General features: G+C 32.1%; 1 protein-coding gene across 4 annotated transcripts in view; it reads left to right on the forward strand.

Annotated features, from left to right (window-relative positions):
- The window catches only part of LOC130892712 (extended synaptotagmin-2-like), a 117812-nt gene that overhangs the window by 48155 nt on the left and 56845 nt on the right, over window positions 1–12812 (forward strand). For all 4 annotated transcript variants that reach the window (XM_057798276.1, XM_057798277.1, XM_057798274.1 and 1 more), the window contains 2 exons: window positions 6719–6913; window positions 11100–11141. In XM_057798276.1, coding sequence (XP_057654259.1) covers window positions 6719–6913; window positions 11100–11141 — 237 coding nt within the window. The remainder of the gene's footprint in view (window positions 1–6718; window positions 6914–11099; window positions 11142–12812) is intronic.

Consider the following 12812-nt stretch of genomic DNA (forward strand, 5'->3'; position numbering starts at 1 on the left):
TGAAACGTCGAAATCGAAAAATAAATCAATATGTATCTATGGCATAAATAAGTGATAAAGTATAAACAGTCAATGGGATATATTTTCAGTGATTTCTACTGGAGCAAAAAAATTTCGAAATAATTGTTTCTGTTTTTGAAAACTAAACTAGTCACAAGTGACTCCGTTTGGTGGAAAGTCACCTTTAAGGTTTTGTGATATCGCCGATATTGTGGTAATATGTACTTCCATTTTACTGAAAATTCTTGTAATTTGTTATTCCAAATGGATACCCCTTTTTGTTTTTGAAATTTTTGAAAAATGTTAAAAATGTTTCATGTAAAGTACCCTATACAAAATAAATCGAAAATGAAGAATGAAGTTTTCGAGATATGGATTCTTAGTTATAATCAAACGTTAGTTCAAAATTCTCTTTATTCAACAGATGGCGTTCAATACTTAATTTCAAATGAATATCACTTCAAATCCAATATGAATCTTGTATATCCATAATCAAAAGATTCTTTATTTAATTTTTATATTATTTACCATGATACTCTAAAATTATATTGAAAAAAAAACAGATTTTTATAGCAAAATGAGCCATTTTTGATAACTTTCATTACTCTGTGATGAATATAACTTAACATATTATAAATACATGAATAATTGGATATTTTTCAAAAAGAATTGTCGGTTTTTTCCATTATTAATAAAATAAAAAAAAATATTTAATGATAGTTTGAAGATTTAATTAGTAATTTCATGTAAAAATATCCTCTTTCGAGCAAAAAGTACGTTCTAAATGCTTTCAAAGTTATTTATTTAGGTTAGGTTAGGTAGTATTTTTACTCGTTTCTAAATAAATAAAAAAAATTGTGTTTAAATATCTTAGAAATATACATATGACGTAGGTGCAGCTGGGCCGTATATAAATAGACTGGAACTTTTACAAACGGACTAGACATTTCATTAAAAGACAAGCTTCTTACACATATAGACTAATATCCTTTTCTATACGGACTAGTCCTTTCATAAATGGTCTATTTTTAATAAACTGTCTGTAACATATACAAATATAAAATAAAAAAAAAATTACAACTTCAAGTATCGATATCTCGAATACTGAGCGGGATATCTTATTCTTCATTTTCGACTTATTTTGGGTCGATTTAAAAAATGCCAAAGTCAAATCCAGGCGCCCCGGAAATCGTTCTCCTTCCCCTAATTGCTATAATTTCAGAGTTTTAGTAGAAGTTGGTAACGAACATTTTCTTTTCTCTACATTGTACATGTTGACACTATATTGAAGGATGTAAGTAACAAATATCAAAAAGGTATCTATTAACCCTTGACGACGGGTTGTACGTCAACTTGATGACGGATTATAAATCAACGTGCTATTATCAGGTGGTAATAATTTATGCCAATTAAACATGTATCTTATTTACTGACAAAACAACTCATTAAGTTTCTATCACAGATATATGAAATACCTCTAATTTATTATTTCATCAACAACCTGAAACTAACAATGATATATTCTTTATTCTAAAAATCCTTAAAGTTTAGGATACTTAGACATATTTATGTTTTTCTATATGAAAAAGTGGGAATTAAGCATGGAATATTCACGCCATAAGCTTGATGGAGACTTTGATGGATTAGATTTTTTTGTGCTATACGCCAAATGCACGGATTCTGAAACTGCGACAATTCTGTATCCATTTGGCTGCTATACGTATCAATAACTTCAATTTCTCTCGATTTTTGATAATCAATTGTCAGCTTGACGTTGTTGATAGAATAACAATGTTTATGAAACTATAAAAACCGGTCAAAGCTGTCCATAATTTAATACGAAAAGTATCTTATAAATTAACCCTTAACCGAAAAGGTGACATCTGGCAAAGTATTGCGAGCGAAGATATGTACATCATTTATAAACAAATACAATGACGAACAATAGAAATTAAAATTAGTGTATCCTGGTCTGTCAACGTCACCTTTTTGTTAGTGTGAGTTTTTTCACAATATAATTAATTTAACAATACAGTGGTTTAATGAAGTCGAAGATGACGCAAGCGATATATACAAAATCCTAGAAGATGAGTATTTGCAATCCGAACATGACAGTACCTCTGAAATTTCATAAAACGAGGAAGTTGACACTGATAGGGGACACAGGGCTTTGAAAAATTTGAGAAACGAAAATAGGGAAAGTGAAAATCCGGAATATCTGGAAAAATCGCAAAAGACTGAAATTATTGCTTACTAAACTGCAATAAAGGAAGAGTTGACACAATGGATGAAAAATAAGCAAATAGTTCAACGAATCTTCGGAAAGAGTGTAGAGTAATAAATCAATCCCTCTCCTGGCCACCATAGCTGTAGTCACATTTAAGAACAATTTATTATTTTATTTTATTAAACCTTAGCAAATGAATCCAACATTTATTTTCTAAGAAATTTATTGCATCAAGTTGAAATTTCCAACTATGTTTAATTATCGGCTAAAACAATTCCTTTGGGGTATTTTAAGAAAGGAATGATGAATGATGTTGACAGGTAAATATTTCATGCCCTTTATACCTATACCAGTCAGACACAACTGCATTTCTAGCGCAATGTTTGTCACAGAAACGTTTACAAAACTTTAGTGAATATGCAATATGTCGACCTTTGAAAACTATACCCCAATACATAAAGTGAAGAAGCATGCACTCTCTGTTAACGAGAAAGCCATAGCTTCAAATGTACTTATATGGTGCATTAAAATATCAGTACCCTTCAGTGAGTGTGGATGATCTAACAAGCATGTGTTCGAAGATGACAGGTCTACAAACTTCTTAAGAAAAGGAAAGCAAGTGGATGTTTAAGTAGTCCAAAGTCTCTTTCAAGAAGGCCAAAGATTTACATCGATGCAAGATTGCAAATATGCAATCCGCAGGAATGTCCACTCATTTTACTTCAAAAAAAATTCCTACCCTTGATAAAATTTTGGCGTCCTTTTTAGAAGTCCGATGGCCACCAATGAGCAGAAATAAGCTTTGACAGCTTTTTTTGAGGGACTAGGAACAGGATTGAGAGCTCCATCATGGAAAGGCAGACGTTTAATAGTAACACATGGCAATGACACTGGTTTTGTTGATGATGGCCTACTGTTATTTGAATAAAAAAAAACGGTGACTATCACGAGGATATGAATGCAGATGTGTTCGAGGAATACAAATGCTACATCTTATTCCAACCTTGACAACGCCAGTTACCACTCGAGACAAGTTGAAAGTCTATCTACGACGTCATGGAGAAAACAAGACATTATTAACTGGTTAATACAAAAAAATATTACATTCAACAATGACTTGGTGAAAAACGAACTTTTGTCAATTGTCAAAATAAATAAAAATCCCCACAAGAAATATAATATTGATGAAGTGGCAAGAAATCGCCAAATTACTATTATTCGTCTTCCTCCCTATCACGGTGAACTCAATCCGATCGAATTGATATGGGCCCAAATTTAAATAATTAAAGGACAGAATATTACTAAACGATGCTTTAAAAACATTAATGCTGAAAATTGGCAAAAATGCATTCAGTATGTAATTAAAGAGAAAGAAAAAATGTGGGAATTAGAGAATATTATTGATCAAACTGTAGAACCTCTCATGATTAATTTAAACAATTCATTCACAATTCATCTTCGGAAAAAAATACATATATTGCAAAAATGTACGTACTTTAAATATGTATATTTGTAGACTGTTGTGTATGATATAGTAATGTTTAGTATATAACTATGTATATAGTATATATATTATAGTAATGAGTAGTTTAGTATATTTTGTACTTTTATTTTTCATGTATATACTCGTATTTGTAAATAAAAATAACTGTATATATTAAAAAGCAAAAATAATATTTTGGGTCTTCCTACTTTTGGGGTGATTCAGAGGTTGGTGTGAAAGTATTAAAATAGAGAGAGAAATAAAGATATCCTTCAATTTTGGAAAGAAAAGGATGGCCATTTGGATTATCTAGGTAACCGCTTACATTTTAGTACGGTCAATTATAGGGAAAATATATCTTTGTCCAGTTACTTATTTAACATTGGCATATTTAAATATTCCAAATTTTGGACATGAAGTGCCGTACTAAAAATTTCAGGTTTTTGCATTCATGATGAGCATTTATTACTCTACGTTCTTTCCAAATAGAGTATGTAGATAATAGTATGTATTCTTGATGTTTCCATCGTAAATTAATTTAATTTGCAAGATTTCGTTAAAAATATTAATACTGTTAGAGAAAAATATTCATTTGCGATAAAATGTAGCAAATAAATTAGTAGAGGAATGTATGAGAATGCGTTTAGATATTACTCGCATAGCTCTTGGCGTGAGGAATTTTCTAAGAATACTGCGGTTACCACAACTAAATCCGTAAATTGTGGTACAAATTACTCTAGAAAACATAAACCGTGTTCCAGATGCCCATCGAATGACCAAATATGTTTGTGTAAAGTGCAGGCTCCCAATTTGCTTACAATAGTCAAAGCCGCTGTGTGATTCATGAATTTCTAAAGGTTAAAATTAGCGGTGGCAGGGAAAACAGTTTTATTGCTTAATACAATTAGTGTCGTTTCAAAGTTTTTTATATTGTAAAGTTAAAGTGGTCTACAGAATTGATTTGTACTACAGGACAATTTATGTATATCTACAGGCGGTTTGAAAAATTTGTTAATTTTCTGTTGAAATCAATCAATTCTTATGTTATATTGATTATACCTGCAATGAGGACAAAATATCAGTGTGTATTGAAACATAAGTACATTTTTCCAAAAATGTACTTCCTAGCAACCTACCATAGTAGTCTCTTAGACAATATCTTTCCTATGGTGTACTAAAAGTGCCACATTTTCGGTTAAGGGTTGATAAAAATCCAAGAATATATTTCCTGAAGATTATGAAAACCCTTACCGACAATTTTTGATCTACCATAGGTGTAGATACCTCATTTTATAAATTTATTATTTTTATAAATACGCATAAATATGCATATCTTAAACAGTGGAGATGAGAGTCCACGTGTACTGACGGTTTGTTAGATGTTTACTGAATTTTGTACGGGAAATAAACATTATTTTTCATTTCTCAATTTGCCATGCTATTTATGAAATATTGATTGATCCTCGCATAACTGCCTTCTGCAAATGATATTGGAAGATCTATACAACCATTGTAGTATAAATAAATTGGTGCTGATGAAGCCAATTTTTGTATTATTGAAAACTCAAATCGGCATAATTGTAAATATAAGTCTTGTAAAAATTCTCGTTTGGCGAAAGAGTCCTCCACCCATATTCTCAAATAATGTATGGGCAGGTAAAATAGGCGAGAAAATAATTTGTAAATTTTCCATTCGGAAGAAAACTTGATCCGGCATATTTTAATTTATTGGTGAATAATATATCGAGTTTTCCTGATTATTTTGAATAAACTTTTAATATTGAAATTTAATAATTTTATACTTTGAGATAGTGAATATATTCCAAAAAACGACGTTTGTCTGTGTTATGCGTTATTTCCTTATCAGTTCATTTAAAAATACATTATGTCCAACGCAATAGCTACCATCAGCTACATTTGAGTTATCTTCGCCGTATTTAAAATAATACATTTTGGTGGCTATTACTGCTAAAATAACAAATTTGACGTTTTAATAAATTATTGTTGTTGTTTATTGAAGTTTATTGAAAGTCACAATGGTTCGTTTATCTGATAAAGAACGAATTTATATTGTAATGATATTAGGATATAGTGATAGGCATTGAAGTCAACAAGAAACGTGTAATATACCTTTAATAATTTATATCCTAACCGAAATCCCATAACAAGATCTACTGGCAGTAAATTAGTAAAACAAATCTTTATAGTCGGAGAGCTGGCGGCAAAAATCGGCAAGAATTTAGTAATGGCCCATAATTCAATATGATTTAGTATTGAGGGTGTACATGAGTCAGCACCCACCCGCAAGATCAAGTACTGGAACACCTGGCGGCAGCGCGCTTTGATATATGTAAAATGACGACATGCTCTACAAATGTATAGTAATAATCAAAAATTGGCAAGTTTATAGCATAAAAAAATGGGAGAAAGTGGTTAGACCGGATTTTTGTGGAACGCGGTGAGTCAGCACGCACAATTAATGGAACGGAGGTGGTCGGTCACCAGTCGCTCAAAGTGCGGATATCGAGTACGCGCGGTTGTTAGGAGCGCGTGTGGATATAATTTCGTTTCTAATATTAAAAACAACTTCAAAACATTAGAAGTAGAAGCAGAAACAAAATAAATACGTTCTTCAAAACATTTGCTCGAAAGGGTCGTTATATTATATTGTACGAGCGAGGGGACACGATATATATATATATATATATATATATATATATATATATATATATATATATATATATATGAGCCCAAGAAATTAGAGAAAAAACAAAAATATTTAGTAGTTGTGGATAAACTATAGTATTCTACACGCATAGCAGTGAACTTCACCTCGTGAATAATAATCTCTTTTATACACTCATGGATAATATATGAATAATAATGAATGAGTGGTTAATAATGAATTACCCTGTACCAAAACATTATAAACTACCGAGGTATATTTACATGACTTCATAAATCGTTGTGTGATAATTACATTATTTATGTTATTTTTTCTGTTTCAGGCGGCATTATTTATCATAGGTTACGTAATATGTTACTTAAATTTATCATTAACTCTACCGATTCTGACAATATGTACCTTAGTTTTTTTTGAGACACAAACATCAGGAATTTCGAAAAAAATCTCAAGCAAGTCCAAAGCAAGTTCGTATACCAAGAAAGATCTCTTAAAAGTCGTTGATGAACTACCATCCTGGGTAATTATTTTATTTTACTTTATCTATAATAACATAAAGAATAGTGGGAATAATCGCATGATATACCGCACTAATTTGAGATAATAGTTTTCTCAATTTATTAACAGAATACCCATGAAAGCCTTGAAATTCACCATAATTTTCATTATGAATTAATTTTTTATTAGAGATACTATTTTTTATATTATACATATATATTGTGTACTAGTCGACTTATTTATAAAAAATTATATAAACCGGAAATAATTGCTGCAAGAGGTTTAACTGTTTTAATGGCTCCATTTGTAGTCCAAAACGACTATCTTAGGTTCTTCTCTGCGCTAAAGTGGTGGAAGAAGGGGTAAATGTACCCCAAAAAAGGTATTTTTGCAGTTTCACCATAATATCTCCTAAAAGACTCGCAATATCGAAAATATGGATTGTATAAAAGTTTTAGAACACCATTTGTCAATGAAGTTATAAAAATTTATGTTTAGTAGTATGGGAACAAGTGGTCACAAAAATGTGCGACTAGTCTTATTCAATGCAGAATTTAATGTTCTAAAACATTTATAATAACCATGTTTTCGATATTGCGAGTCCGCAAAATTAGCCTTGTTGGGGTATATTTTACCCCTCTACCCTCAACTTTAGAACAACTCCCGAGCGAATAGGAAAACCTAGGATAGTCATATTGGGGTTTAGAAATTAAGCCATCAAAACAATAAAACTTTTTGTAACAATTATTTCCGATTTGAAGATTAGTCCTACTAGACTATTAAAGACTCTTGTTAATTTTTATCCGCATCATACCGACAAATGATGGATAATGAGGCAAATTAAATTTTTCCTAACACTGAATTAGAGATATTAAATTACAACAATTCCCACAGAGCTGAATTTTGACAAGGGCACTGAAAAGGAATAGTTTCCATTTGTATTTTTAGAAGGGGAAGTGTCTATAGATAGCGACTGCGACTACAATATACTGATCATGTACTTTGTTTATTAAATAATTATACAAAAAAAAACCTTAATATGCCAAGTACAGCCTAACGTATTCTATAGTATTAACCCTTCTCTTTGAGACCTCGATTTAGGCTTAGATGCACAAAATTATCGCGCTGCGTTTTCAACATTTACTTTGGATTCAAATTTTTTCACACATGGATGTGAATAAATAGTAATCTAACGGTGCAAGGTCTGGAATAAATGCTAGTTATGACAGGAGCTCAATACCTCCAAATTCTTCAATCTTATTCCACGTAACTTTCACAGTACATGGTTTTAGCATTGTCTTGTAAGGAAAACACGATTTTGGTTAACTAAACCTGGATATTACTCCGATTGAACCTCATACATTCACATCAGCTGTCCTCAATATACTTCGCCATTGTTAGCTCGATCATCTGGCATGATTTCGAAGTACACTAAACCTTCATAATTCTACCAATAACACAAAAAAACTTTCTGCTCGAACCAACCTATCTTACACTACCATTACACTACCTAAAGCACGTTTCGATAACCAAGTTATCGCCTTCAGAGACTGAAGGTAAATTAAAACCTGACCTACTATAAAATGATGATGAATCAATATTCAATAAATAAAAATCTAATTTACCATAACCGATCGTTAGTGAGCCATCTAGTTAAATATTTATTGCATATTATAAACATATCAATCGTCTTCCTCGGATATCGCGATTCGAAATTTGAACCTTCGCTTCGCCGCACTACGCGTTAAGTGTGCTGGAGTACCTTAATGTTCATTTCGGATAATGGATAGGCAGACTAGGATTCGTTGTGTGGCCCTCACAGTCACATGACCCGACACCCTGTGATTTCTTCTTGTGGACCTAATCAAGAATCGCGTTTTTGCAAGTGGACTACGCACTCTTTCCGACATCCGAACTGTAATTGAAGAAGAATTTGAAAATCTTCACTTGCTTCGCTGGACCTGCCTCTCCGTTGCCGTAAATGCATTGATCAAGACAGACATCAATTTGAAACCTTTTTCGAATCTCTTTTTTCAATTTCTTTCAATAAATTCATTTTGACGCTCCAAATTTGTTTGCCAGACTTATGTCGACCCCTATATAAGTACGCGGTTACTACATCAACCATATTTTTACAGTGGATACAAAAAACTTGACGATGAAAAAAATTAGTTTTGACTTGACGTGTTTTTTTTTTAAATAAGCGATCGAAATAGTGGCTATATTTCAAATTTTCAAAAACTAATTGAAGAAATACAGTTCTAGTAAATTAACGTGGAGTGCAGTTAATTTTAAATAAAATGGCGGTCTGGTAAACAGTTTACCTTCAGTCTCTGAAGCCGATAACTTGGTTCTCGAAACGCACATCAGACTCTGTATTTGTGAGTGTTGGTGTAGTGTTAGTGGAAAAAGTGGGTTAAGTATGAATATCACCAACGGTTCCAAAAATTCCAATTTAGTCAATGTATGGGAGAGGTTAGTAATGAACACTGCAAGCCACCAGGATATAGCTGGCGGCATGGAACAGCATTATTGGGGAAAGTGGACCCCTGCTATGGTAGCAGACTATTGTTGGACGTTAAGAAGATTAGATCTTGATTATAAAAGAAAAAGTAGTTCTTCTTTACACATTTAGATTCAAAAAATAAATTAATATAAGTAAACTTTTAACTGAGCTGAAGTCCATATAAAACACTAGCTAACTAAGATATAAATTATTCCCATTGTGAAAAAATTAGTTGAATTCCTTCCATGGGTTTGCAGAAGAAGTTTTTTTGTTGACCAGTGTCAATAACTCACGAGAAAAAAAAACGAAAATTTCGACTTTTGAACTTGAATAACAATGGATAGCTGATGACTTTTAATTGTTTAAAAGCAATCAGTCTTTTACGAAAATTCAACTCTCTAGAAAATTTTCTCATTTGAATACTAATTTCCCGACCAGTTTAACTAGACTAATAGTTTGTCATTCAGTCTCGAAATAAAACTTCCAATATAAACAGGCATTCACTGTTTTAAATACTTATCTCACATTGAACCATCACGCCAGAATTATTTCTAGTTGAATATTCAGTGAGAGATATTAAGAAACATTTTTTAGAATATTATTTTGAACTGTAAAATTAGCTATCACTCTAAACAGCTGGTTACATAATACTTTTTAAAGGAAGCTTTAAATTTAAAGTTAAAGTCGCGCGTTTCATAATTGATATTCAGCCTAAATGTTCTGAAGTTGAACTTTAAGGTAAAATCACAGATGTTTCACTTTAGCACATTGAAGTCTTCCTTAGCGGAAAATCTCAAATACAAACATTCGTTATGTTTGAATTCTAAGCTGAACCTGGTGTCTGTTTAAAAGTTTCAAAAAATAAGAGGTTCATGACACCATCTTCAAGCTTATGCGAAGAGATTTCTATTCGACATTACTGACCACTCTGCAGGAAAAAATTCCAAAAGTGTTTTCCTTTTGCAGGACAACGCCACTGCACACTAATCTTATGTTACCATGCAAAAAATTCGTGATTTAGGGTTTGAGTTACTAGAACACTACTAGAAATTTGGCCATCTCTTTTCTCAACGGAAAAAAATTTTAAAAGGTCATAAATATTCTTCCAACGAGGAGATAATAAAAGCTGTGGAGGTCTGGTTTGCAGAGCAAGAAAAAACTTTTTTTTTTGAAAGGTCTAGAGACGTTGCAGGTTCGCTGTAATAAATGTATCCAATTAAGAGGAGAATATGTTGAGTAATAAAATATTTTGACATTGAAATTTTGTTTCGTTATATAGTAGGCTAAGAATTTTTCAAAATATCTTCTTTAAAAAAAAAAATTTGTTGGGCTCAGAAGAAAGTTTATCAATTTTGGTTGGGGCTCAACGTGTTAAGGATCCTTTACTTGAGAGCCCGTTACGAATGTGGAACTATTTCACTTCAACAACTAAGTTGAAGGGCCCTTTAATCTAAAGGAATAAAGGAACCTAAAAGTATGCTAACGAACTTCTGCGTTTATTTACCACTTTTCACATCACTAATTACGAAATAACTATTGTTACTTTTCGCTTAATATAATAATCACTTTTTACTCTAGACTTGATTCTAGCAATGGCAACATTCTTTATATTTTGTACTTCTTGTACGCATGCCCTAAAAAACTGTTTTTGGCATTAAGTAGCTATAGTAGATCTTATTTCATGGTAATTTTTGTTTTTTAGGTAACTTTCCCAGATAGAGAGAGAGCAGAATGGCTTAACGAGGTAATACATTTCCTATTTGTTCAATTACGTAATTACGTCGGAAAAATCGGCTTAGAAATGCAAATGAACCTAGAAAGCCAAATTTTGGATATTACGGGGGGGGAGGCTGAAGTTCAAATTGTCGAACAAAATAACCTTGTGGGTTTTCCGCCACCGGGCCCAGTTTTACTGACTTTGCGGCGCGATAAAGGTCGTAATTTTTCTCGAAAATAAAAAATAAAAAAACGAATTCGTAGGTCTGAACACGCTCTACAAGTTTCATAGTGGACATTTTTCGATATCACGAGATAAAAAGAAACAGCGAAAAACAATTTTTTTCTCCCCAAATTTATGCTTTTCTTTTATCAATATCTCAATAACGATGATCGGTACGTGAAAAATGTATAGGACCTCAATTGTAGATCATACAAAGTGCAACAAAAAAGTATTACATAAACATTTTTTTTATCTCTACGGGGGCTCCCCCACACACGTAATATCCAAAATTTGGCTTTCTCGGTTCATTTGAATTTCCAAATGTATATAATGACTGGACTAAATTTCTTACTTCTAAGACATTTTTGATCTGTTGTTGTTAATATCTAAATGTTAGGTCTTTTTTAATCGAAAATTAGTTTTAAAATAGAAAAAAATCTTGATGTTTCGAGCTATATCGATCTTAATAAATAAAAGAATATTTGTTGTGTTGTAAAAATATTTTGAAACTGTTCTAAAAAACTTTTGAGAAAGAAAATTGAAAACCCCGGTGTCTTATGATTAACTGAAAACCCTTGTACGTAGTACATACAGTCCAAGGTTGTTAGCGTAACATAAAAAAGTCATAAATAAAAAAACTGATTATTTTTCAATATTTAGTTCCACACACTTTCCAGAACGCGTGACTTAAACTTTGCAAACAAAAAATTGTCGGAAAATGCCAGATTAAGGCTATATGGTGGATGTTCAATCTCTGCGAAGCAATATTATTGTACAGTAGCCTTGTAAGGCATTGTTAACTGGAGCATTTTCATGAAGCAAAGCACACCCCGGCTGATTTTGCCGCGTCTTTTTTCGATAATTTTTTGACGTACCTACCTGAGTAAGTCGTGGTAATGTACCTCATTCACAGTTGTTTTTGATACCTTAAAGTCAATCGAAATAAAACATTCATATTCCCAAAATATTGTAGCTATCACTTTTTTGGTGCTTTTCGAGACCTTTGCTTTTTTGGTACGGGCTCTCCATTTTGATTTCACTCCATGAAATCTCGTTTGGATGTCGGATCATAGTTGCATCACCCGTTACAATTAATTGATCGAATTATACTTTCTTCACACTGCGCTGAGAATTCAAGGTACCCACCTTGCACTAATTTTTGTTAAATGCTCATGTAGGATCCTTAGAATACTTGTTTTGGAAATGCTGGTGATTGCTGTGATTTTTTTTGCCGGTCACAACAATTTCTTCCACTGATTTAATGTTTTCTGGAGTAGTCACCGTCATATGACCTCCCGCATGTGAGTCATCTTCTAATGATTCCCGTTCCCAGCGAAACAACTTAGACCAATTTTTAATTGTTAAAAATTATGGATTCAAGTCACCGTAAACAACTCCATTGTGTTTTTGATTTCGAAATTTCATAACATCGCGAAACTTAATTAGAAAAATAGATAGAAACAACGAGTTGATACT

Source organism: Diorhabda carinulata, chromosome 4 (assembly GCF_026250575.1).
Source record: "Diorhabda carinulata isolate Delta chromosome 4, icDioCari1.1, whole genome shotgun sequence".
NCBI lineage: Eukaryota > Metazoa > Arthropoda > Insecta > Coleoptera > Chrysomelidae > Diorhabda > Diorhabda carinulata.